This window comes from Gallinula chloropus (genome assembly GCF_964237585.1).
Source record: "Gallinula chloropus genome assembly, chromosome: 20".
NCBI classification, from domain to species: Eukaryota; Metazoa; Chordata; class Aves; order Gruiformes; family Rallidae; genus Gallinula; species Gallinula chloropus.
In genome coordinates, this window is record NC_140105.1 from 7582577 (window position 1) to 7609847 (window position 27271).

Consider the following 27271-nt stretch of genomic DNA (forward strand, 5'->3'; position numbering starts at 1 on the left):
CCCCCCTGTGGAAGGGACCAGCGAGTGCTGCCCTCCTCACAGGCAGGGGGCTCCGGTCGGCCTGTGGCTGCTTTGTGTAACTGCCCTGAGACACACATCCCAGTGCCTGGAGATGGCTTTTCTTGAGAAGCTGTGTGGGAGAGCTGTGCAGCGCCGGGTCGGGGTAGCTGTTCCACCGATCCCAATGCCAGGGAGGCAACCAGGGTGGAACAGCTCTTGTAGGGCAGATGCAGAGGCCTGGGGAGCTGCAGAAGCAAATTTGGAAGGGGCGACTGGAACTTCAGAAGCCACTAGGATTTCTCAGCAGCTGTGTGAGGGTTTTCTGAGCCAGTCTCACGCTCCGATTCACACACCCAGAGCTTTCTCCAGACAAACCCTGGGTGGCTTTGTGTAAGCTTGGCTTGGTGGGTAGCAGTCTTCACACCAGCTCCCCCCACCCCACCCCAAAACCCACTCTCCCACTCATATAAGTTAATCAAGGCTGACATCTTTAGGGCCCCACGAAGAACAGCAGGAGCACGGGCAGCGGGGTGCTAGGGACAGACCACGACTTTATTCTGTCTTTACACGTAGCAAATGGCATCTTCTCTGCAAAAATACTTTGCCTGGGTAAAATAGTATGTATATACTGTACAGAGACATAAGTTTAATATATCTTCCTATACGTACATTTATACACAGGAACCAGCATAAATTAGAAAAGGGACCAGTGGGTTATGTATAAAATACTGGTTACAAATCTGATTAAATTAGCATTTACATTGTTCTAATGTAAGAGTTTGTTAAATAGAGCGATGTGCATACAGTACATGGACACCCCACCCAGACACATTAACACAAGGGCTGTCAGGGCCAGGTATTCAGGTGAACATACAAAAAGCAGTGGCCCACCTTGGAGAGAGAGAGAGACAGAGATATATAGATATATATATTATTTTTTCTTTTCTCATCTTGGGGAACTCACAAATCTGTTCTTCACAATTCCTGGCTTTTCCAAAGCACTTCCCAGCAGCTGCTCCTCCTCATGACCTCTTCGCTTTGCCCGGCTGACTTCCACGGCACAAGATTATCTACCAAAATCAAAACAGAAGGGCCTTACTTTTCCCAGCAACGGGCTGTGTTTGGGGTTGGTTTTACAGACGTGGGAGGAGAAGGGGGAGGGATGTCCTGCAGGGTTTTTACTTTCCATTCAAAGGCAATTTGTGAGCGGTTCATTTATTTATTCTCCCCCTCCCCAAATTTACAGCCCTGGGGACAGGAACCGGCTGGCTTGGGGCTAAGTGTGTCCTGCCTCGCTGGCACTGGGCTGAGCACAGCCGGGCTTGCGGGACTTGGGGAACTGGGGCTCAGGTTTGTTTGCCTGGCTAAATCCTCCCAAAGTTCAGCTCCCAGCATGGTGGGAGGGGAAAGGAGTGTGCCATGCATCACCGGAGCGTGCCGTGCTCCACCACATCCTTCCAGGGTCTCCAGATGGAGCCCAGAGTTAAACACCTGCATTGTTAAGCAAGGGGAAGCCTAAGAATCAAGGGAAAGAGTAAAGCAGGCACAAAGAAGGAACCAGCAGCAGCCAGGACCCTGAGCCACCTCACATCACATGCTCGGCCACGGGACGAGGCTGGAGACATTGCAGATGCCTCTGTGGACACTCACAAGCCAAGGTCTCCCCTTCATCAGCTCCAGCCTTGCCAGACGTGACCCGCGTCTCCCCGCTGTACGGGTGCAAAGTCCCCAGCCCCAGCTGCAGGAGGGTCTGTGCAAGCTCCACCTCCTGGGATCCGTCTCCACGGGCTTCAGGACTGTCACTTGGCTGCTTTTGAGGCGCAAGATGTAGCACTGGATTGTGTGTTTCAACCTATTGATAAGCTGGGCTTAATCCTGCAAGTCCTGACTGCCTCAAGTGCCTGTCTGAGCTGTGAGTGCAGAAGCTGCTATGAGGAGGCTGGTCAGGTTCTGACAAACTGTCATGCCCCACGACACATGATCACCAGTAGAGATCTGCTGCACGAGTCTATCACTGGTCCTCTGCTAACAGCCAGGAAAAAGGCATCACTTGAACTCTTCAGCGCTGTGGATGTGCTCAGCAGAGCAAGGGAAACCTTCCAGCAAACAGTGAGGAGGAACCTGGGCAGGTAACGGTCCCAAGGAGCCAAAGATGTGTCGGCAACCTGGCTGCTTGTGGTGGGATCCATGGTGTGGAGCAGGAGGGATGTGTGCAGACCCCGGGCTTGTGTACCAATCTGGGGAGGCATTTCTTTCCCCCTGCAGACAGCAGTGCTGCCACGGTGGGGTTGCTGGTGGAGTTGCCCAGGCTGCTGGAGCTCATGGTCCTTCCAGGGAGCAGGCAGGAGTGGGAGCTGCAGCGAGGAGCTGCTCAGGCCACTGCTCAGTGCTGGGGGTTATTCCACCCTGCGCACCCCATGATGAACGCTGCAGGCAGGAGCCACGGGCACACACGGGCAGCAGCATCCTTTGGCAGCACAGGCATGCTGCCCAAACAGTTTTGGAGGTAGCCAAAGATTGACGTGAAAGATGTTTCTAAGACTATCTGTGTATCAGCGAGGGGAAGCTTGTCTTTGAAGAGCTGGCTGCTGCATGCAATCTATCCTGGCTTAATGAAATGGCTCTCCTCATAAACCCTTCGCATCAGCTCTGGTCCCCAAGCTGACAAGCTTCAGCGTGCAGCCAAATGCAAGATGGATTGTGTATGCCTGGGAAGGCACCAAGCAAGCTGCTGGAAGAAATCACCTTTCAGAAGCTTCTTCTTTCAGAAGAATCTCAGAAGATGCCCTGGAGTGCCCTCCTTGGGTCCACACAGGCTGCCTCACTAGGATTGCTTCTGTCCAACCTCACAGCACTCCCCCAAAACTGTTCTAGGAAGAGCGCCTATGGTGGCTCCTGAGACCAGAGCTGTGCCCTGCCTGGCCTGAAGCAAACATCAACACGGGTGGAAATCTCACTGCCACCGATAAACCCACAGGGAGGCGGTGGCAGGTAGCCAGCAAACAGCTATCATCATCCTGGGTTTGCTGTTCCCATCCCACAGAGCCCTGTGACCAGGCAGAGCAAGGGTGATGCAGCCTCCTCCCAGCATGGCTCAAGCACAGCACCTTCTCTTCGCAATGCTCTGGTCCTTTCTGTGTCAGACCTGAAAGTGCCCAATCTATGCCTCAGCATGAGCAAGAGATGTCACTGAACTCACTGAGCCTCCTGCTGCAGGGTCCTTCAGCTTTCCTGGCACGATGAGTAGCAACATCCACATTCGCTTTTGGTGAGGCCACTTTTTCTGAGCCTTCCTTGTGCTTCCCATCTCTTCCTGACCTGTCCCTCCTCCTTTTTAACAAAGGGGCCGTTTTCAACAACCAGCAACAGATTTTCTGTTAGGCTGAAGCTGCTTTTCCTCACTTCCACAGCTGAGGCTCTGGACTCTTGCTTGAGGTCAGGGGAAGGCAAGATGTTTCCAAATGGAGAGGAGCTGCTGTTTCTCCAGAAGGATGCCGGAGTTCAAAGCCGTCCTTGTGGCGTGGGCTGCGGGTGAATATTCCATTTTGTCACAAGTTTTGAGGTTTTTAAACGTCTTTTTTCTTGCACACTGGAAGACAAACAAAGCCCTTCCCATGTTTCCTCAATGCGGAATGCTGTCAAAACATTTTTGTTGGATCAGGTCAGGTTTTTCTCTCCCTCCTTCTCCACACTGAAGGGACCGATGCCTGAAACCCCCCCTTGAACACGTCATCGAGACCCAACATCTTGGCTGAGAAAACAGCAGAGTCCAGTGAAATCCAGAGCATCCAAACATCCCAACCAACTCTCAAGCTCGCACGCAGCGGGAGCCAGCGCCGCACCGGATCATGGACACAATGCCAAAGACATTACTGTCAGCAGTTTTGGGGGGGACACCCCAAAGTCCTGGCTGCAGGGCCTTTACCTGGCAGCTCCAACTGCTAAGCCACTGTTTTGGGGAGTATTTTGGGAAAGCACCTTCCCTCCCATGCCACTGCCTCCCTAAGATGACCCATGGAAGATGCTGTCAGGCTGATTACAGCACAGGATTCTAACAGATCACAGTTGGTTTAATGAGGCGCCTGCTGTTGTACAGCAGGGGAGAGGGCTGCTCTTATACCACACAGTCCCAGCAGGAAGGCTCACGGAGGAGCAGCAGGATTCCTGCTCACTGGCTTTTACTTGTCCCCAAACCAGGAGCAGGTTTGTCAAAGGGAAGCACAGGATTTCTCTCTGGTCCTGCTGCTCCTTCCCGGGGCCCAGGCCACCAGCTTCTCTACAACTCTGAGCAGAGGAGGGATGTTTTAAACATCCTTCTTGCATAAAGGAGCTGGGCAGTTAGAGACCTCTTGGTCTCAGTTTGCAGCAGGTTATGGTGCAGGTAACAACACAGAATGGGTCTGAGGTTAGCATGGCTTAGAGAGTTGGATTTAGGCAGTGGTGTTCCAAAAGGAGCTGTGAGCTGGTGGCTGTAGATAAGTAGCACTATCTAACAGCTAATGGGAAGGGGCCTCAGCACACAGAACAAATCCTGGCATCCCGATAAAGCTTCTACTTCCTCTTTCCCAGGCAAAACTCCCAGAGCAGGATACGTGAAACAGGAGTAAGGGACTCAGGTCTGCCAAGCCTGCACCTTGAAATCCACCACAAGACTCTGCTGCACGAGGGCATTATGAGTACCAAGACACCGCTGATTACAGCCAGATTATAGCAGGTACCGACATCTGTCCACTTAGGGGTCAGACACTTAACACGACAGATACGTGAGGAGGAGGAAGAGGAGTAGGAGAGACGCTGCCAGGCTTAGGTTCGGTTTTAAGAAGCCAGTATCTCCTTCCAATGGTAACTGAGAAAGTGCCATGTAAAGCTCATGAACCAGCTTGAAGCAGTTCTGCCTTTCATCTTCGTGCTTAGAGGAGTTTCCTTTTCGGTTACCTTGGAAATGGAGAGACTGGGGAGACTCAGGTACGTCCCAGTTGCATTCCATAAACTAGTACAACTGATTGTAACTGCAACAGGGAGTATTAAGATTTTATTTCTAAGTGAGGGTACTGTTGGAACTAAAGCTGTTCCTAGGAACACTAGAAGTCTGCGCAAGGCACAAAGGTCACGCCTGGACCTGAACATCTGCAGTTCATTCAACTGGTTTGCTCAGATCCTTCTCTAATGATTAGGTTTGATCAGCTTTGCCCCATCCCCAGCTGCCATTTACCAGGGGGGGTAAATTTTCCTGGCACTGTCCCTATACCTTAATGAGTTATTTTAGGCTTCACAGTGAGCTGGGACAAGGTGGGGGCAACAGTATCTCTTCTGTAAGAGGTTAATACTTTCTTCTTAGCATGAGGACTGAATTGCAGTTTTAGGGGTCCCGAATGCTCACAGGAGGAAACTCATTCTCGTCATCGAGACACACTGGTCCAGTTGCAAACTCATGCTCTGGGATAACTTCTCCTCGCAGGGCACCGCCGTCCTCTGAGTAACCTGTCCAGGTAAAATACAAAACATCATGGATAAATGGCTGGAAGGAGGCTGGGGACAAGGAGCAGGGACACTGTGTTACCATCTTTTTAGCCTGGCACTGGTTTCTCTTGTTTTTTGGCAGAGCTCTGTGGGACTGGAGCAGGTAAAGGTACCTCAATGGACATGACAGATTAGGGAAGGGACTGCATAGCTAGCTCCTGTGGCTCCCACCATGAATGTAAGCACCAATTCCAGAATAAGTTTCACATCTGTATAGAAACCTCTGGACTCGGGGAATATAAGGAGTCACCCAGCCTTCTTCTGCCACAATTTAGTGCTGGGTTTGTTAGGGTAAAATGTATCAGGTTTAGAGAATCCGTAGTGGTCTTGCCATAAAAATAGCAAGATCTGACTCCTACACCCAAGGTTTCAACTCCTGGAAACCAGTCTGGTAGCAGCTGCTGCCTGCACAAGGAGAAGCACTGGCAAGGGGCTCCAGGAAAGAGTAGAAAACACTGGGCTTGGTTTTGGAGCAGGGGCTGAACCAGGTGAGGTCCAGAGTCCTGCTGCCCCAGCCTGCAGTGCTCATGTGGTGTTTCTGGTTGAGGCCTTGGAAGCTGGGAGACCTTCCCCTTTGCCCCAGGGTGCTTTCTTGCTTCTGTGTCTGAGGAAGGGCAGATGCGCTTACCCGGCATGGTCGAAGTTGAAGGCACTGTACTTTGTCTGGCTACAGTTGCTGCATAAGATTGAGGTAATGGAGGCTGAAGGTCATTTTCTTTGTTCTCCTCCATCTTTCCTGAGCCAAGGAGACTAATTGTACAGGAGGAAGAGAAGGAAGAAGAGTTAGTTCTGATCCCAACCATTCCTCCCCCAGCACCACCACACATCCAGGTCTTCTGGAAGCACATCACCCGTCCACATCGTTGCACACTGGCTCTGCCTGCAGCCCCAGCAGCAGAGGAGAGCACTGTGCTCCCCAAGGAAAGCAGGGGAGGAAGCAGAAGATAGGGGAAGCACTACTTCAGCTAGAGGACAATGCTGGCATGAGAACAGAAGGGAACAGATTGACCACAAAGGCTTTAGGTTACAAAGGCAAACAGTGTTTCTAATCACAGAGGGGACTCCAAAGGGCTTCCAACAGGAGCGGACTAGATGGGAAAAGCAGCACTGGCTAGTTCAGGGCGGTGTTTGAGCAGAGATACAGTATGATGTAACATAACTCATGACCCAAGGGCCCTTTTCAGGCCTCTGATGCTGAGAGGAACCCACATACAAAGCTGTGCTGTCAGCTCTGGACAGCCGCTTCGGGACAGGAGCGGGCGGGCGTCAGCAGTGGCCGAAGGCGGCCAGAGCACGCTGGACAGCGCAGCTCTGAAGTGCTGTGGGTGGGTTTGTGGCTTCTCAAAGTCTGCTGGCATTTTCCTGGCTGTCAGCCACCTCCCAGCTCAGAGCACATGTTACATCGCACCCCAAAGGCTTCACATCTGGAGCCAAGCTGCCCAGATGTGTGTGTGTGTGGGGGGGGGAGTTACGTGCTTAATCACATTTGCATACAAACTGAAGAGCAGCTCAGAAGATGCTGCTTTGGTGCTGGGTGCCTGCAGGCATGTGGCTGTGCAGGGCTTTGTTTACAGAAGCTCCCAGCATTGCTCCACACCATCCCACCCCACAGTACCAGCTCTCCAGCCTAGAGAAGGTGCTCTGCTCTCCTGCCACCACAGCGGTCAGCGCTCTGCTGCCTGCCAGAGGCATTGCCCAAGACACAGCGTGCCCACTTCTGCTCTCTAAGCTGGGATGTACTGCTGAAGGACCCGAGATGTCTCTGCTTTCTCCTGCAAGAAGCCCCACATCTCTGCCTGCTGACGTGGTTCCCACCCACGTCTGTAAGATGAGGCAGCTAAAATCACCAAGTCGGTTCTAACACACTTGCTCCTACAGCTCCATTCTGAGCTTTCAGGTGAAGTTTCCCTTGATTTTTTTTTTTTTTTAGAAGATCAACCTCTGTATCAGATGTGTCTGGAGGTAGAATTACCTGTGTTTCTTAATTAAGACACACTCCCCTCCGTCTTGCGGGTCCAGGTTATAGATATAGAGATGTCCGTCTGATGTCGTCACCAAGAGTCGAGGCAGCTTCTGAATCCTGATGAGAAAAGCCCAAACAGCACTGGCACACAGATACAGCACATGCTCGTGCTCTGCCTGCACGGGAGCAAGATAAGGGGCAGCAGGGGTGGTGTTCTGCAGAGACAGTTGTGTCTGCTCACAGCCCGGCCTGGAAAATACGTACGTAGAGAGGGCGCAGATGTTCCTTTGTCCAGAGATATTCAGGCGGACAGTGGCAAAGGCTCGATCCTGGTTCATCATGCCTGATACCTGAGCAGGGAGGTAGTTGGTAGCAGCCTGGAACATCTTTCCCATGTAACCACTCCAGGTTGGAGGCTCTTCTGGCCGGCTGAGGGGGTCACAAAGCAGCATCAGTGAGGCTACCACAATCAGGCATGACAAAAGAGATCAGGAACAGCCAAAACAATCCCCATCTTGGATACATGAAGGCTTTCTTTGGAGCACCTGCACATGCTGTGCACCAGCCTAGCTGGGTACACGGGAAGGAGGCAGGTGACAGTGGCAGCTGCTCATGGCAGGTATGTGGTGAGGAAGAGGAGGCCAACTGTGTCAAGGCAGACGCCTGAAGCAGAGACACCCCTGGGGCAGGCAGGTTAAGTCAGGCTCACCCCCTCACCTGTCAGTGAGATGCTCCAGTTTAAAGATGTGCACTGTCTCCGTGTTGCTGGAAGCACAGAGGAACTGGGAATCCATGCTGAACACCAGAGAGCTGATGTTCACATACCTAGGGCCAAGCAAAAGTGAGACTGGTCATTTCATGGCATAGTGTTCAATGGGAACTGCTTGGTTTTGCTCACAGAGATGAGGATGAGGAGGAAGAAGCCCCACACACGGCGAGAAGCACCCTGCCTGGCTGCTGCTGACCTGCGGGCTGGCTGACTGGCGTTTCCCTTCGCTCAGCAGAGCTGGAGGTAGCCTCAGATAGTGACAAACAGCCAGAAATGTGGAAAAGCCCTTTCTCACAAAGCTGTCTGTGGAGTGAACATCTGTGCCTGCCTTGTTACGGCTTCTGGTACTGCAAAGGCAAGGGAGGATAGCTACAGAACTAGGCAGCCAGATACATGCAGCATCTCCTTCTGCACAGGTTTGAGCTGGGCTGTCCTGGTCACAGCAGTTTTTGTTCTTGCACAAGTGGGTGTAAAATCAGAACCAGGTCAGGGATGGAGAAGAGGGAAAAGCCAGGAAAAACTGTACAGAAAATGTTTGAGGGAGGTTGCTGAAGGGAGCCACAGCCCATGGCCACCGCCGAGACTCGGGCTCTGCACAGAAAACCTCCTTTGAGAGGGTGAGAGTTGGGCTGGTAACGTCAGGGACTTAATTATTTCAAGTAAGAAACAAGGAAGGACAGAGTAAAGGGACAGAATCCACCTCTGTTCTCTGCAATCACCCTGCTCTGTGACACACTGAATTGAATCACTAAACTTGCCGGAGGCAGCTGGGCGCAGCGTGGCTGGCTGGCACAATGACACTTCTATCTGATATGCTTGCTCTTGTTTTCTTTCTGCAAAAGATGCCAAAGCCACCAGGATCTGATGTTGCCCTATCCCTGTGTTTACACTGCTGCTCCTGGAGCCCTCTGTGTACTTGTCACCAGCAGAAGAAGGAACTGACCTTTTCATCCCTCGCCGGAATTCGTAGAGCTTTTGCCCACCAGGAATGGAAAAAACACGAATGACTGTGCCCTGCAAAGAATGCAAATGGAAAGATCAGACAAGAGCAGGGCAAAGAGCATGAGCCCTTACTCTGACACACCCAGCAAACTCAGGACGTGCAAAGGCACCTCCTGTTTGCCAGCTGAACCTGATACGCTGGCCTCCAACGAGTCAGAGTCCTTTCAGTGCCCCTCCTCTGTTAGCCCATTTGAGAGCAGGCAGCTCAGAGCTCTCCATGCTCCCAGCAGCTGTGCTGGCTGGGATGCCTTGCCAACGGCGGGCAGAGAGCACAGGCAGCAGGGAGGGGGCCTGCAGCAGCACTCACTCACTTTTTCAGAAGCACTTGCCAGCTTGGAGCCGGTGGAGTTGAAGGCGAGAGCAGCCAGAGGCCCGTCGTGGGCAGGAATCGTGCAGGCTGTTTTCTGTAGGGCAGATGGTAATGTGAGTGCAAGGAGACATGTTGTAAGGGCAGGGCGTTCCCTGCCTCACACCTTATCCTTATCCTTATAGGGATTCAGATAGGGATTCACGGGATCCTATCGCACAGTATCCCTTCAACATCCTCATCTGTTTCTTATCTTTGCCCTGCCTTGAGCTCACTTCCCACCTACTCTGGCCACAGTGATTACAGCAAGCTCATTTCAGGGGCAGAGGTCCTTAGCTCCCCATGCCTCCAGCTGGTGGGATCCCAACAACAGTGTCTCTCCAGTCTGGCATTCCTCTGTGCAGGGACAGAGCCAGCTCCCTGCAATGAGCTCAGCTGTACGGTGAATCCTATGGCAGCGATACCACCCTGATGCCTGCAGGGAGCCCAGGCCCTCACTAGGACCTCTCACAGCAGCCGCATGTTTTCCCCTTGTGCTCCGCTCCTCCCCTGCTGCAGATCCTTAGCTCCCTGCACATACAGAGCGACAGCCTTATGCAATCCAAAGCCCTGGCATAAACAGCAGATAATCATGACCCTGCTTCCAGGCAGAGGCAGATTTCCTGAGAGGGGCTTTGGATACTTCATGCTCTCCATGACTTAGGGTCCAGCATCCCTTCCAGCTCGTGGTGTGACAAGGCAGCTGCTCCAGGTCCTGTGCTGTGCCTGCAGCAGCTCAAAACCCCCCTGAGCCACCTTGGTCACGTCACCCCCATGGGATACCCCGCTGAAGCCCCTGTAGGACCCCCCCTCTATCAGCCTGACAGCAGCCCGCAGGGTAACTGGTCACATTTCCCTATATATCCCATACTGGGAGATGGATGTCCTGATTTCATGGATGTCCTGACCTCAAAGAGGTTGCTTCGTATGGCATCCTGACAAGGGAGATGGGGAGTGTGCCTGCCCCAGGCAATCCCCTCGCAGTCTAGCTTGGTGGAGTGTATTTATCCATCCTTCCCAAAGGCCCCACTGGCTTTGCTGTGGTGCTGTTTGTTTTCAGTCCCTGACGGTATCCAAATGGGCGAGCTTCACACTTACCAAAGTGTTTCCATCGTAAAGCACGATCTCTCCACTGGTCGCACTGCCGGGATAAGCCAAGTAGGAGTTGGCATGGTTGATCGAGAGAGCGCAAAGACCTGGCAAGGAGAGAAGGATGCAGCTGAGGCTGTTTGCTGGTGGGGGGACAGAAAGCAGAAACACGGCCATGGACACCATAGGGGGTTCAGGCTTTGTCCCATTTTGGGGCAGTGTCCAGTGCACTCCAGCTGCATGCTGGCAATGCCTCTGCCGTGGGGACACCTGCTGGTATGGCACAGTACGGCTCCCTTCTCCTGGCCACCAACCTCCCCCAGAGCCTGCTCAGAAGGATCCCAGGTCCTGCTCTCAAGCACAGTCTTGTCTTCTCCTCCTTAACCATATCCTTTGGCCTTCCCAAAGGACATCTTGGTCTCAGGGCTATAAGGACTCCAGTCCTTACACATCTGGGCATCTCCAGATGTGTGCGGAGTGCAGATGCTGGGGCAGAAGCTCAGCTGAGCAGTGTGGACACAGCCCTGGCATGAGGGCTGGCACGGGAAGGCAGCGCTGTGGGGCTGTGCAGCCCTGGTTCCTTTTCTCTGAACAGAAAAGGGAAGCAGAGAGACAAAGCAAACGCCCCAGTTGTGCAGGGAGTTTCCGGCTGATGAGGAACTTGAATGTTGCTGTGTTGTAGCTGGAGGGGGAATTCTTCCCCATCACAGCCATCTGCTTCTGTGCCAACACGAGCATAGAGGTTCCCAAACACCCCCTTCAAAGTGAGCAGGAATTACGGGATGAGAGAGGGATGGATGATGGGTAGATGGATGGATGTGTCCCTTGCCTGCCCCCCAGGTGACCTCAGCAAAGAGCATCTCTTCCTGCCTCTCACATCACCCGCTGGCTGAGGACCCATCCCAGTGAATCCTGTTGCACACAGAAACGGGTCTTGCTTCCTGCACCATGTCCGCGTGCTCACAGTCCTCCCAAATCCAACTCAAGGCTTCAGCATGACCTGAGCTTCCTGGACACGCTGGGGGATTCCCACCTCATCCCATACGTGGAGGAAGCCGCGGGGTTAAAGGCTGCTGGGGATCCTGCCATCCCACCCAAACAGGACGCCCGTACGGACGTGCGCACACATGCCGTGCAACCTGTCATGTCAGGACACGGCCCTGGCCCCGGCCCAGCAGCGGGGAAGGAGCGGCTCAAGCTCTCCTTTTAGGTCATTGTTTATAGCTAAACAAAGAGACCGCAGCAGAGCCAGGAGCTGCAGGATCAGCCAAGGGCCTCGGGGATCCACTCCCTATCAATCAGAGGCATTTACACCATGCCCAGGACACCGTGCAGGGGCAAGAGGCGTAGCAGCAGCGAAGTGCAGGCAATGAGAGTGCCCTTCAAGAGGGAGAGATGGGAGAAAGGCAGAGATAGCCAAGAGACTTTGTTCATGTTGAGAGAAGCAAGGGTGTCCGTTCAGGATGGTCTTCTCCTGGCCCAGGCAGCCCTTTCTCTAAGCAGAGTATCTAGAGAAGGCTCAAGTTAAACAAAGCAAGCTCTGAGCGGCTGGTGTGAGTCACCCGCTCCCTCTGCTACGCGCCTGGCTGGGACAGACAGACGGGAAACCAGGCCAGGGGAAAACACAGATGTGAGTGTACTGGGCTGACCTCTGGGACACACAAAGAACAAGGATCACAAGGGACATGAGCCGCCTTTGAAGATGCTCCTCTGTTCTCGGCAGCCCCAGAGCCCTGACGAGGGTCGGTGCATGCGGTGGCAGGCTCAGGAGGGAGGAGGCAGGCTGGTGCTGCTCAGCATGGCAGCTCTGGGAATGCCACATCACAGGAGGTTTCCCTGAGCAGCATGGAAAAAAGCTACTGCAACCAAGAAGCCTGGCCTTGCCCCCCCAGCCAGCAGGTCCAGGTGGATCTGGGGTTTGGGGGGAGCCACAAGAGATCCTTCCCAAAGCTGCAGTTGTCCCTGAGGTTTGTCCTCATGGCATGGACGTCTGCAACCTCCTCCAGGTGCAAATCCTGCTCCATGAGAAACTACATGTTTGAGCACACATGAAAAACAACAGGCTGGACTGGGAGCCGAGGTCCTGGCCAGCAACAGCCAGGGATCTCATGGGGACTGGCCGGTGGGTGTGCAGCACATCCCAGTCCTCACCACGATGGTGTTACCGTGCCCATGGTGAACACCCTGGGGAGGTGACACGCTTGCTGTGCAGTTCTACACCCCCTCAGCACAGATCTCCCCCTCCAAAAAGGGTTGTGCAAAGAGCAGTGAGGCTGGACTGCCTCCACCTCCTGAATACGTCATCCTCGAGGTCAGGCTTGGGACCAAAGCAGATGGTCCAGGGCCAAAGGGAGCACGCGTGGCACAGCACTTGTCACTCAGCTCGTTTCAGTGACAGCTGCTGTGGTAACAGGGCTTGAAAACATTAAGCCCCTGTGAAGTCCTGTGATCTGCAGCATCCTAGTCCTGGTGAGCGTTGACTGCTGCTGCTCTTAAAACACGAGCTGATGGCTCAGCCTTGCTGCAGAACAGCTTCAGGCCTGGGTATCCCTGCCCTTCCTGCTGCTGCCGGGCTGTCTCGGGAAGGTTTTAAACTTTAATTATATTTGAAGTGTTTAGCATGTTTAATCCACATGGAGAGGCCATCTGTTGAGATCTGAAGTAGGTCAGGGGAGCTGCCGGAAAGCATCCCTTGAAAAGCCCAGAAGCCAGGCGTGAGCACATCAGCAACTTCCCACCCACCCACCCCTGAAACAACCGGCCGGGGTATCACAGCACCGTGCGGCAGCGCTGCCGCAGGGCACTTGGCCAATGTTCCCTATCCGGGGCTAAAAATAGCTCCTCTGCCAGGAGCAGGAAAGCTGGATTCACCCCACGCTGCAGAGAGAGGATCTGTTCTGCAGCCACCCGCCCTGCCTCTTGGGTTTGCAACATATATGGAGTATCAGGCGGCAGCCCAGGCTCCTGGGAACTCCCTGGCAGGGAATCAGCGTTCTGCCTGGCTGTGTTTTCTGCCCTGGGTCATCTTTACAGTGCTAATCACTCTGGGATCTGACCCCAAGCCTGTAAGGAATCACAGGAACTTTCTACCTTAGGGGAGGAGCACGTGTCCACGGCCAAAAGAGCCTGGGTTAACCACAGGTCTGCAGGGGATGCTGAGCCGCTCAGCATGGTGTGATGGGGAAGCAGGGCTCCTTTGTCCAGAGAGCAAAACCACTGCAGGACTCTCTGACGTGGGGCATAGGGAAGGAAGGGCAGGGAGCCCCAGAGGGAGAGATTCAAGTTGTCCTATATGTGGAGGGACACTCGAGGTCCTGGCCTGCCTCACAGCTTTCTGCTTGGGAAGGAGAATAAAGGCACACAGCACGGACATCCCACCAAGGGGCCAAACCTGGGAGGTGAAGTCAAACCCCACTGACCATTTCTGCTCTCCTTTGATGTGTTTGCTCAGGGCAGAGCAGGGTTTCTGCTCTCCCAAGCCTAACCAACAGCTTCCACCATGCATTTCTGGCTTCTCAAAGCTGAATTAAGATACACAAAACCCCAGGCTGGTTTCCATTCTAACATGAGTGTTGTGGGTCTGCAAAGCTGCAGGGCTGATCTCTCCCTTTCACACAGTTTTTCTGTGCTTACCTGTTGTATTTGGAGGCGTATCCAGAATAGTCTTCAAAAGCTTCATGTCCTTAATGTTATGGATGTAAATTGACTCCTCCAGACAAACAACCAGCCTCTGCAAGGACACAAGAGACATGCACAGAACCTCACCAGCACAGGCATGCTGCCTCTGTCTGCTGCTCCTGCATCTCACACACACAGATGTTCACTGTTAGGGAGGCTCAACAAGAGTTTCTCACACACTGACACACAACAGAAATGTGATATCTTCTGCTTCTCCATCCCCTCCCTTGGCAACCTCCTGGTCTTGCTTTAGAAAGCAGATCAAACATTGTGACCTCTCTGCTGCTTTAAGAGCTGATCTTCCACACCCCCAGCCCCCAGGAACTGGAAGACCCATGGGGGTTATACCCAAGCCATGGAGCCTTGACTGCCACCCATTCCTCCCCCAGTTTTTCTCTGCAGTTCTTTTCATAGCAAATTACTTTTTGATCATCCAGACCGGGCAGCAGAGCGGCTGCCAGTGCTGCCTGTCAGTATCCTACAGCCAGGGCTACATGCCCCTTGCCCTGACTCCTTCCCTGCTTTGGGAGCGAACATTTAGGTGATGGGCCTCCTGTGGCTGCTAAACCGAATCCAGCTGTTCAGCAAATGGTTTCTTTTCCCATTGGGCAGCAGCAGAGAAGACTCTGCTCTGTGAGCCTGGAGTTGTGCAGCAGAACTGCATAAAAACTGGGCTAGGAAACCCTTGTTTAGGGCAGTCACAGGGGCTCATGTTTCACACTGAGTATTTTCACCATCCTGGCAGAGGGACAGGGTGGGTCCAAGTGCTTGTACCTCCTCTGCTGAGCTCCCAGAAACACCCACCCTCCCAGTCAATAGGCAGGTGCTGAGAGAGGAGCTGCGAAGCCATGGGGAGAAAAGGCAGAGAGGGAAGAGGAAGCCCAACGTTACAGCCTTAGCACTGGGCTACCATCTCCATGACCACTCAGCTTTGTGTCTCTGCTCAGGCCAGATCTCCACGTGTTACCACAGAGACATTTTGCAAAGAGGCTTTTTTGGGACCAGGCTTTGGATCTGGCTGAGGAGTCTGGAGAGCACACAGCTCCACCTACATTAGTGTCAAGTGTCCCAAAGTGCTGAAACCATAAGGCCAGGCTCCATCCAAGCTCCTGAAGTTGGAGCACCCAAATCCATGCACAGGAAGCCTCCACCTCCTTAGAAATGAGGCCACTGATTTAGCATCTAAATGTGGAGCTTAGTCACTAACTTGAGACACCCACATTAGAAGGTCTTTGCCTAGCTCCACCATTACTCTTAGATCAAACTCTTTCCCACTTCTATTCCTGCTAACCACAGCATCTGGGGCTGTGTCAGAGCCCTTCTGCATTTCCAGGAAGACTTTGCCTTCTCTACAGTAACAGCCATTAACTGCAGAGCCCAGCAGAGTATTATTTATACAGCTGATTTCAGCAAAGCCACCATGTGCTTTCCCAGAACTTGGAAAGCACCCTGCTGCTGCTGCTGCACAGGTGAAGGGAGACAAAGCAACAGCAAGAGCTGCACAGAGAGATGCTGGTACCAACAGGGATGAAATCCAGGACAGTGACAGGTGTGGGAGGGGAACTGATGAAGGAAGCCTGGACAAGCTCCCCATGAACTGCAGAGGGATGGTTCTCTGCCCTGCTTTCCAGGCAGCCCTGCAGCCCACGCTACTGCCAGTGCAAAGCCTGTTGACATGAGGAATGGGCTTTACTCTGGCTGTACACCCAGGAGGAGCCTCAGGGGTGTTACAATGGCTACACAGGGTTCAGGGCACCACCTTGAGTACAAAATGTTACCACTCACTAGTGCTTTTCTTCAGCACTTCGCTTCCACACAGAGCCAGGTTAGGGGAGCTGTGTGTTGAGAATCTGCATGTGTTGGGCACAGACACAGCCAGGGAGAAGTACCAAACCTCTTTGAAGAGTTTCAGCAGTGAGTACAACCCAGGGAGGTTGGAGGAGAGCTTCTCAGCATGCCACAGCACAGCCTCACTCCCCACTCTGGCAAAACCACCGTCTGCCTTAACACCCTTGAGCTGTAGTGGAGCCTGGAGAGAAGAACTCCCGTGGATCAACAACAGCCAAGGGACTCGCGCGTTCGCACCACGAGGACTTTTTCACTGAGACAGCAAATTGAAACACGCAGCATTTCTCTGAGACCTGCTCCTGGTTTATTTGCCACCATGTTCCTCTGTGAATGCCTTGTGTGGGATATGGCTTTCTATGGCTTTTAATGAAGGGCAGCTATCAGACAGATGCCCAGGGAAAAGGCACAAAGGGCACAGCCTGTGCAGAACCCAGCTGCTGCCAGTTTAAATCTTGAATGTAGGTAGAAACTGTGATTACTCTTGTGTCTATCCAAGTACCTGTAGCACCTTCCTGTCTCTCTCAGTTTGTCTGTGTTACAGCCCAGCCTGGGATTTGAATCCAAGCTCATAAAGCAGCCAAGGAACATGGATGCCAAGCTGGGCCTACACATCATCTTCAGGCACATCTCTGGAGCAGCACGTGAGGAAAAGCCTGGACTTCACTGATTCTCACACCAACCTCCCAGAGCTGCTAAGCAGAACCTCCCAGTTTATTTTTATACACATACACCGATCTGCCATTTGAAAGGAGTTCTTGCTTTGCCAGCTCCATTGTAAGTTGAAGTGAAAAAACTCAATTTAGGACAGATTTAATTGGAGCACAGGAACTTCTGGTCAAACACAGCTTTACTGGAAACTCAGCCCAGAGTTCCCTTACGGGAGAGCCTTACTGCAGGACTCTCTGTTGCTAACTGAGGAGAGGCTGATTATATACAATTAAAGAAACTGCTTATTTCTTCATTGTAAAACATCCTCCACTTCTTAGGGCACATATTTGGTAAAGAATTATGGACAAGAAGAAAATAATGGCTTTAAATCCTCCAAAAGGGTTCAGTGTTGCATGAGGCTGTGTCAGGCCAAAGAATCACATTCTAAAAGCTTTATTCTAAGTGGCCTGAGTGTTTTCTGTACCCTTAAAAATAAAACAGGGCTGTGCTAGCAGTAGGTGAAGCAGCCTTTGCCTCATCCACAGAGTTCAAGTTACTCCTGGGTTTTGTTACCACCTCTGAAGGTCATTTAGAACCAGGATGGCAGAGGCGGGCCTGAAGTCAGGATGTGGAATTCCAGGGAGGAAAGAAAATGAAAAGGTGTTTTTTTGGCAGAGCTGTGTGCTGAATAGGCAAGAAGGGAGACAACAAAAAGCCTTTGTGTAATTGCTACGAAAACAAGGACTTGGCTTCATTTTATGGAAGCAAACTGTTGCAGCAGATGATCTCCATGGCACTCAGAGGTCACTGAGCCTGAGGTGAAGATGGTAGCAGAGGACAAGTGCCTACCCCTCCAGTCCCACTCCACAGCCTCTGTGCAAACCCACCCAAGGCTGCCAGTGGGGTCCCAGCTGGAACACCAACACCAGCAAAGAGCCAGAGCAGGACAACCCTGGGTAACTCCCTTGCCCAGCTTCTCACCTGACGGTTCAGCCGGATGGACAGTATGTTACTGGAATAGCTGTAGTTGCAGATCTCTGTCCCTTTCTTGAAGTGGTAGACATTCATTTGCTGTGGCTTGGCATGACTGACCACAACCACAAGGCTGCTGGAGAACAGACGCTCCACGATGTAAACATCTGGGATTTCATCTGGGCACAGAAAGCAAGCAAGACAGAGTCTTTAGGGTCAGGGTTGGCTTGACCAAGCAAGACTCAAGAAGGAATTGAGTTGGGGCACCCAGTGCTAAGATATTCAACATCTGCTCTTGTTAAAAATTTCTCATACCTGAGAGCATTTAAGACAGAGCAGGAAGGGGTTAACAAGCCCTCCCCTGAAGGCAGAATTTAAGCCAGCCCCTCTGCTAGTGCTGTTGTGCCTCTCCTGGGCAGGGCCCTCCAGCTGCAGCTAATCCTTGACAAGGGGATATAGGAAGGAGGAGCTCACCCTGCTCAGTTACGGACTTTCCATGAGGGAGTGAACAAGTGAGGGCTTACTGAGGTAAGGAACAAGCTGGGTGTAACTTGCTGTTTGTTCTGTTGGTGCCTGATTCCTCCCAGCCTCCTTAGGGAAGGCTGCTATGTTTAAGCCGTCACTGGGGCTGTGAGGAGTGGTGGTGTGGTATGGCTTGCAGAGGCTGTGTTTGGGGTGACTCCTGTTGTGTTGAAGAGGCACTGTTACAGCATGCCTAAATCATCAGGGACTGAATGGAGCTCAGTGCTTGAGTTGCCCTGCACTGGAGCTACAGGGACCACCGGTGTCTCTGCCTATCTCCCTGAGTGTCATCAGCAGGGAACCTGTTTCTCTCTGGCTCTGGGGGAAACCTAATCTCCTAAAGAATTTTAAAATAAGTCTATGACTTGCTGTGATGTAACAGCTGAGAGATCCTGTGGGGTAAAGAGGAAAAGGGCCTGGACTTTCAGCCAGGTGACACAGTGATGTCTGGTTGCTGCAGCTCCCTCTGTAGCCAGTGGAGAGACCCTAATATCTCCCAGCTCTGAGACTGATCTTTGGTGCACTTCAGCTGAAACACTTCTGGCCATGGCCTGAACCAGACCACAACACATGCTCCATGAAGCTTGACTTGTTTTGGGCTGCTAAGCACATCACATGCTGCTGTGAGCACAGCTAATAGCTGAAAGCCTGCTGTGAGTGACCTTCTTACACAGGAAACCTGCTAAAAACATCTTGCCTGTAAATACTGTGCTGGGCTAAAAGCCTGTGAGTTGTGCAGCATCTGTGCTGGGATTCTGCAGTCTCCCATCCATATATCTGAAACATACTGGTTGTGAGCTACCCCTGAACACTGGTTTGCAGGAGAAGCTGCTGCTGTCACACTGACAGCAATGAAAAACAAGCTGGACTAAATTTTGGGACTCTTTCAACCTTGTGGATGCACTGCTGAGTGTTCAGTGGTTTCTTAAAGGTTGTAGCTCATTCTAAAGGCTTCTCTGCACAGGACAAGAACCAGAACTGTTCCCCTCCAGACAGGGGTAGGGCAGAAATGCTGTCGTGTGCAATGGCAGGGAATGGGATCACCCCCTCAAGGCAGACTGAAGTGCTCTAACCCAGGTAAAGTCTGTCAACTGACACTGCACCCAAGTGAAACAGGAGACTTACTGCTTTCATGGACCTGGTCCAGTTGCTCCACAGAACTTAAGGAGAAAAGCCTGTATCCAGTTGTTGTTCCAATTGCCAGGGAGCTGCAAAGACAAGACAGAAGCTTGCTAGTTTAGATCTTGTGGCTTCAGGTGACAGTAAGAGTCCCTGCATGTGGGGGAAAAGGAGTAGTTCCTGGTACAATGACCTGTGATGGCACAACTTCAGTTTCTACTCTTGACCTAAAGCATATGGGGTAACACACGTGAGAAGCCTGCTTTCCAGCTAAGGCAGCCTACAGAAAGCAAGTTTTCCCGGTGAGACTGCAGACTAGCCACTTGTATGGTCCTGTGGCTGCTGGAGGAACAAACAGGTGATATCTACCTGGGAGGCTGTAGTCAGGGCCTTTGGGATATAAAAGGGGACAGTTTCCTAAGGCAGGAGCTGATCCATCTCCATGGACACATTGACTTGGGGGGGCTGTGGAAGCTTTGCTCTCCCCGCTAATGGCAGCGGGCACAGGCAGTGTGAGGTGCTGTCCTGCCAAGCGCTGGCTCTGCTCAGCTCCAGATATAGTAAGCAGCAGCATCTAGGGCTTAAATCAGCAGCCAGCCCAGAATACCAGCACACAGCGTTTGTGGCGGTGGCCAGCGGGTTCACGTCACCGCCCATCAAAGCCGGCTTTGTTCAGGCGCAGCAGATACACGGCAGTGCTGCGAAGGTAACGCTGCTTCCAGGTGTGAGACCGGGATCTGCCATCCTTATCGGGTACTCCAACACCTGGGCTGTGGCTACCAGGCACCTCGCTGCTCCGGGACGTTTGTTGTCCTGCTTGGAAATGGTTCTTAAATGGCTGGTTTTGAGCGGGTAAAGCAGAGGTTAGGAGTGGCTCCAGGGGAACCCTCCGCTGCCAGAGGCGGGGATGGGGCCGTGCTTTGGCACAGGCGGCTGCTCCCCGACGGCCTCTCGCCCGGGCAACTCGGCCGCACACAACGTGGCAGCTCCCCGGGGAGCCCCTTACCCGCCAGCGCTGCCCAGGGGACGTGACAACCAGCCAGCCCTCGGGACCGGCCGCCGCTGGAGGCCCAGAGACCTCACCCGCTGCCCCCGGAGAGGGAAGCTGGGCCGGGGGATGCCGCGGGGGAAGAGCCCCGCGGAGCCGGACCCGTGTGGGGAGTCCCACGGGGGTCACCCCTATAAACCCGGCCCTGGCGGGGGTGCCGCGGGTCCGGCCCTGCTCCGTGGGGGCTGAAGGACCGGACCGGCCCCGCTCCGGGCCGCAGGGCGCCCTGGGGCCGGGCCAGCCCGGCCGCCGCGCTGCCGTCGCCCCCCCGCCCCGCGGCGCCCGCTCCGCTTACGTGCAGTCCTGGTTGTAGGAGAAGCAGCTGAGCGCCGCCGGCCCCCCCGAGGCCTCGGCCGCGGCCTCCATGGAGCGGGCTCGGCCCGCTCCGGCCCCCGCGGCGGCCCCGGCCCGGCCCGCTCCGCGGCGCTGGCGGCGGCCAGGGGCGGTGCCGTCTCCGATTGGTCCGCACCCCACCACAGAAGCCGCCTTCCCCCTTGATAGATTAGCATGGCGACCTATCGAAGAGGGGCGGGCGGCATAGCCCCGCCTCCGGGCTTAGCGGAGCCGGCTGCGATTGGCTGGAGGCGGCAATCAGCTGTGCGTGGCCACGTGGTGATGTTGTGGTTGCATCAGACGCGCCCGGGCAGCTGTTGGGGGGGGGGGGGGGGGGGGGGCACATCTGGGCCGCTCGTGCCCGCGGCGGTACGGGGCGAGGGGGGGATGCGGTACGGGGGGGTCAGCATCAAGTGGCTGCGCTGGGTCTGGCCTCGGGGGAGGAGGGGGCGCTGGGATGTAGAAGGGCTGAGTGATGCGGTGATGTCAGCGCTGTGTCTCTGACGGCAGAAGCCGCCGGCACTCGGTGCCGCCCGGGCTGGGCAGCGCACCGGGGCTCTCGGGGTCCCTTCACAGGATTACACGTACCGCGCTGGGGTGCGGGACAGCTCCGCCCACGGCACGAAAGCTGCCGCTACCTCCTGGGGTCAGACGGGCCGGGGAAAGCTCGGGGAGGGGGGTGCGAAGGGGGGAACCAAACCCCGAGGCTGGGTACCGAATGCCCAACGTTCTGGAAGTCGCTGCGGTGACACTAACAGTGCGCGGAAAGGCAGGGGCAGAGCCTGCAAACCCCTCATTAGATGAGTAATCCTCATGTGAGCGCTGAAGTCATTGGCCCTGCATCACTTGATGTGCGCCATGGGCCTTCTGGAGGAAGAGCCACATGCAATACTGTCTGAATGAGGCAGAGCCCACACAGACGGGTGCATCTGCCTGGATCAGTCCCCCTTGGCAGTATGTGGGCCTTTGGGCACCGGTAGTGTTCCCTGATATGGGGTTTAAAACCTGCACCTGCGAAGCGGATTGATTTTTGGGGAGGAATAATGAAAACAGGGCTTCAAAGCAGCTGGGAGTGGGGCTGCTGGCAGATGGGGCACAGTGTGAGAGACTGTGAAGGCAGCGTGTTTTGGGGGAAAACCTCGCCCATTCTTAGGGGCCTTCTGGGAAGCTCGAATAAAACCCCCAAGTGAAACAGAAGTGCTGGGTTTGAATGCCCTGAGGCTGGCCCTCTGCATCAGCACAGCTGGATTTTCGAAACAGGGATGTCAGATGGAAAATGGGGTTGCAGAGCAGGGAAGAGTTTAAAGATGAAACAAACAAACCAACCAACCAAACAACCCAAACCGGGGACTCGGGGCCTTGTATTTCAAAAACCAGTTTCTGAGCAACTGCTGCAGTCGGATGTTTGCTGCTTGGGCAATCACCCTGAGCTGGTTTTAAAACGAAGCCTTGATAAAGCAGAGCCACTGAAGCATCCCAGACTTGGGCAATGCAATTATTTTTGTATCTTGACTGTTGCAACCATGTTGGTCAATCTGCCTTTCAGCTAGCAGCTATTTAATTAGCAGAGGTGGGAGAAACAAACAGTTCTTGTCCTCTGCTATGAGGTGAAGACCTTTGGAGCAGGTGTGGCTGTGGAGTGCAGCCATGCCCTGGCTGTAAGATCAGAGCCAGCATCAGGGCAAGCTGCTCCTTGGCTGGAACAGCTTCTGTGTGATGGGGAAGCCCAGCCTTAGGAATCTTTGGGGTGTGCACTCTGGCCTTGGGCTTTGGACATGGAGTAGAGGCTATGATGCTGGGTGTGGACATCGTGGGTCTTCCTGGTAAAGAAATGCAGTGTCTCTGATGTCTAAATGAGATAGTTAAACTGTGTTTTTTATGGGAATGTGGCCTTTCTCTGGCTCAGTGTTGAAGCTCCAGCTGAGCTCTTTCCTCTCAGGTACCAGCCTGCTCCTCCTGATAGACATTTAGTACAGGAAAATAAAGGTCTTGGCATGGGCTGAATCTGCTAAATACCCTTCACTGGTATTCACATTAGGCAGAGATGAGAGCCTTGGTGGGGGAAATGGGCAGGAGGGAAGAGGCAAAAGGTGGATGGCCAGTAGGAATAGCGAGGAACCCGTCCTTTCTGTGACAGGAGTGGGGAGAGGTGGCACATACACATCACCTTTGCTCTTCTCTCTTCCAGTGCCCTTCCCAAGTGGTGTCACGGTCATCGAGGAGGAAGAAGGAGCTGCATGCAGCTCAGCCTTTGGGACCGTAACAGTGGGAGATGTCAAGCCCTCGCCAGCCGGTGCCGGCTGCTCCCGGCAATAAATGCCGCCATCTGGTGCCCTGTGTCCGGCTGCTCGCAGGGTTCGTGCCGGCGCAGCATCTGTACGGGCGACGCTTCCACACGGGCTGTCCCATGAGTAGCACAGAGAGCAGCCTTTGCGTTATCCCATGGGATAACTCTCTGTGTTACCCCATGGATTACCTGTGCCTCTGCCCACTTTCCATGCTGATGTCGGGAAAAGGCACTGCCAGAGTCGAGTAGGGCTGCTAATAAAATGCTGTGGGAAGGGATGTGGGATTTGTTAGGGTGCGTTCTGCTCTTGTTTTGATGAGTTGCTGCTTGGTTATGGCAGGACAGGGAAGGTGGGTTTATTTCCCTCTTACACAGTGGGGAAATGAGAAGGAAGCAGAGAGCTGGGCTGTGTGTTGGGGGCCAATCTGAATTTGGAAGAACCCTGATCTTGAGATCTAGATGCCAGGGAAGTCATTGCTTCAAATCCTTTTTTTTTCCCCTTTTTAATATGTACTGATTTCTGTATCAAATATAGAAACATGGGAGAGAAAACCCATGGACAGAATGTATTTGTGACACTCACCAGCAGAGTGACTTCTCTTGCTAAACTGGGCAGATGCCAACCTAGGCTGGGGAGGGGAAAGGGGACACACTGGGGTACATGTGTGCCACCTGTGTAAATAAATCTCATTGCACTGTGTTGAGGTACAGAGGTGAGCAAAGACACGTCCAGACCTCAAGAACTGTCTGCTGGTGCTTCCATCAACCAGGGGACAGGAGGACAAGAGAATCGTGTCTGGCTCCACAGCCAGCCTGAACATCACCAAGGTTTTGAAAGCTTTGCTTCTACTGCTTCTTCCTTTCCAGTTTCTGAGCCAGATCCTGCCATTTAACAAGTGTTGTTTGTGAGCAGCCCTTCCAGAAGTGCTTGCCAAGGTCAGGAAAGAGCTTGCAACCTAATGCTGCGTTTCCTTGTAAACTGGATTAACACTCCTTATCTTGTCCTCTCTCTGGCAAACATCCCATTTCCCCTGCGAGGATTAGGACATCATGCTTACCCTGGTAATGGATTATCTCACTGGAGGCTCTTGGGAATTGGTTTGACACGCTGCTCATGGGAGTGGTACTGGCTGGTTGATCTCCATGTCCTTTTGGGGTACTCACTGGACTCTTTTAAGTGCCTTCAGCTGAGAATCATTAAGATCTGCACCAGAAAGCAAAGGTGTGAGAACTGGAAGGGGGAGAGATAAACTTCTGCTTTCCCCTGCACTCCTGGATACAGCAGCAATTGTAATTCCTCTGCAACTGTCTGAAGATCAAAGGACGTTCTGATGTGAAAGATCAGAACAAGTAGTGTGGAGGGAATGGAGCCTGGGAGCACGTAGAAGTCCTGTCAGGTGGGGAATGTCGGGTTCCTGCATGTCCTGGTGTGACCAGAGCAGGAGAGCAGCTCTGCTTAGTCACGCTGTGGGGGGACAACACTGGGGGAGACAGGATCACCACCCAAACTCCTTGCGTGTAAGTCTCGTGACCTGAGTGATGCTCTCCCCTTTGGTGCTAGAGGAGACAAGGAGGGGCTTTGAGAAGAAATGCCACAGAACACTGGGATAACACATTCAGAGCAGAAACAGTCTGGGTCTTGTTCAGTCAGGGAGGTATCCCACTGTCTGTGGGAGTGTGGTGTACACAGAGCCCCCGTAACTGTAGCTATTGCTGGCTGTAGCCTCTAAGTTCATGTGGATGCAGCTTTGTGACTTCTTCAGCAAACCATACTGAGACAGTGCTCTTGTGACCAGCTTAAACCTCACTCAGGTTAAACCACCAATCCCTTTTACTGGACCTAACTGCAAACATCTCATGAGCTTGGCTCTGCCCTGAGCCCAGGAACTGCTTTCATCCTCGTTCTGCTGGGGGAAGCGGGGATGGAGTGAGGTGAAGTGACTTGCCCAGGAGAGGCTGTAAATCAGTAGCAGGAAGCTAAATCCTATTTCTGCAGCATGTGTGCCAAGTGAGCCTTAGCTGACATCTCAAAGACCTATTGTTTTCAAAATGGGTTCTTTCCATCTGGGAAAAACGTGTTATCTTGGGGGGAGGGAGGTAGAAACTTGCATCAGAGATTGCTTGATTCTGTCACCAGCTTGTTAGACGCCTGTCCGGATGTTGTTTGGATGTCAGTCCAGACCACAAGTAGTGGATCTTCCTGACTGTGTGATGTCTTTACTCTGCTGTCTACTTTCAGAAACCAGCACGCAAGCAAGTGGCTGTTTCTAATACTTTTATGTGTGCAGAGCTTGCAACAGAGCTGTGTCACAGATGATGCTGGGAGAGGGAGCTTTCCCCAGCCCGCTACTATGTAAAGAGCATGGGAACTGAGGATTCTTTTCAATGGGGGTATTTGCATTCGATTACAAAACAAACACTGGTAGTATTTCACATGGGTTCTCGGAAGAGAAGTCAACAGTGGCTGCAGGCTGCCTCATGGCTTTTTAATTCAGTTTGCATCAGATATTGTAAAGCCAAGAATCACGTTTGCAGATGCTGGGGCAGCCCAGGAACGCTGGGGCAGCCCAGAAGTTGTGTGAATTAACAATGCAAAGACGGTTTACATCTGAATTGCAGGGGACGAAGACCCGCTGCTCTCCCATCTCCTCCCCTCTCTCTGCAGGAGCCTCACAGGGTCTTTTTTGCAGTGCTTGGGATGCTGTTTTCCATCTCCTACTGACACGTGGCTGTGTGTGCAAAGCATGATTTAACTCTCAGACATAAATCAGTGCTGACTCTGGGTGAAGGAGCCATACTCAGTTAACAAGAGGGACCTCAGGCTGGCATCACAAGGCTCCTTTCGAAAGCCTGTCCTGTTCCCCTGGCTGCACTCCTGCCTCACCATCTGCACACTCTGGCTCCAGAGCCCGGGAAGGGATTGCATCAAGAGCACGCTGCACAGCGCTGGGCTTGTTTTCTTAATAACGTTGCAGAACAGGTTTTACGTATGGGTCTGATCTTTGTTCCAGATGGGATCTGTCCCAAACCAGCACTGGGACCTGTCCAAACAAGGAGGAGTGAGATGTGACAGTTGCAGAAAGGAGAGATAAAAACACCCAACAGAGGGGGATGCTCACAACTTCTCTGCAGTGTCCGGTTACAGAAGGAAATACTGTGCTACCAGCTAGATTTCGTATTTACTGTCAGTACCTCACAGGTATTAATGATTCCTTGCAGCTCATGTTGAGGTGGGATTGACTTGTAAAAGCTCCAGTGTCAGGAAACCCCAGCCCCTGGCTTCTAATTAACCTGTAACGGAGAGAAGCTATCACTCATTTCAAGGATGGGAACTCAGGGGCTGGCTTGGGTCTGTCAGCAATGTGGATCCTGACCAAAGCCATGAGTATTTTGTTTCTTTAATACGAGAGGTGGTAACTGAGAACCACCACAGCAGCCTTCCTGATGGCTTGGTGTGATCATTGCCAAAGCACCAACAGCTTCCAGTCTCAAAATATACATTAAATCTCTGGGCCCCGCAGTTCAAGGAGGACACAGAACTCCGTGGAAGAGCCCAGCACAGGGCCACCGAGGTGATGAAGGGGGTGGAGCCCCTTCCGTATGAGAGCCTGAGGGAGGTGGGTCTCTTTAGCTTGGAGGAGACTGAGGGGTGACATTAATGTCTATAAATGTGTAAAGGGTGAGAGGCAGGAGGACAGAGCCAGGCTCTGCTCAGTGATGGCCAGAGGCAGGACAAGGGGCAGCGGGTGGAAGCTGGAGCAAAGAAAGTTCCATGTGAATGTAATGAGGAACTGTGTCCCTGCGAGGGTGACACAGCCCTGGGACAGGCTGCCCAGAGAGCCTGGGGAGTCTCCTCTGGAGACGTTCAAACGCGCCTGGGCGCGTTCCTGTGGGATTCCGTCTGGGTGCTCCCGCTCTGGCCGGGGTGGGACTGGCTGATCCCTTCCAGCCCCTGACGCTCTGTGATGCTGCGAAGGGGCGGGCGCGCGGGGCAGGACCCCACGCGAGTCCTTCCCGGCTCCGTCTCTCCCGGCCGGCACCGCCCGCGCCTTCGGTCGCTCCTCAGGGGCTCCGGGTGGCCGAAGCGGAGGGACCCAGCGGGCTGCTCTCGGGCCGTTGCGCGGGCG

General features: G+C 53.4%; 1 protein-coding gene across 1 annotated transcript; it reads right to left on the bottom strand.

Moving 5' to 3' along the window:
- Window positions 1–501: 501 nt before the first annotated feature.
- Window positions 502–20940, bottom strand: WIPI1 (WD repeat domain, phosphoinositide interacting 1). The gene is made up of 13 exons (XM_084273776.1): window positions 20820–20940; window positions 19483–19565; window positions 17845–18014; window positions 14323–14419; window positions 10699–10796; window positions 9566–9658; window positions 9196–9266; window positions 8201–8308; window positions 7748–7912; window positions 7493–7600; window positions 6149–6270; window positions 5381–5481; window positions 502–1070 (listed from the first exon to the last, which is right to left on the bottom strand). The coding sequence occupies exons 1-13, from the start codon at window positions 20888–20890 to the stop codon at window positions 1023–1025; spliced, it is 1335 nt and encodes a 444-aa protein (XP_084129902.1). The 5' UTR covers window positions 20891–20940; the 3' UTR covers window positions 502–1022.
- Between the last annotated feature and the right edge of the window lie 6331 nt (window positions 20941–27271).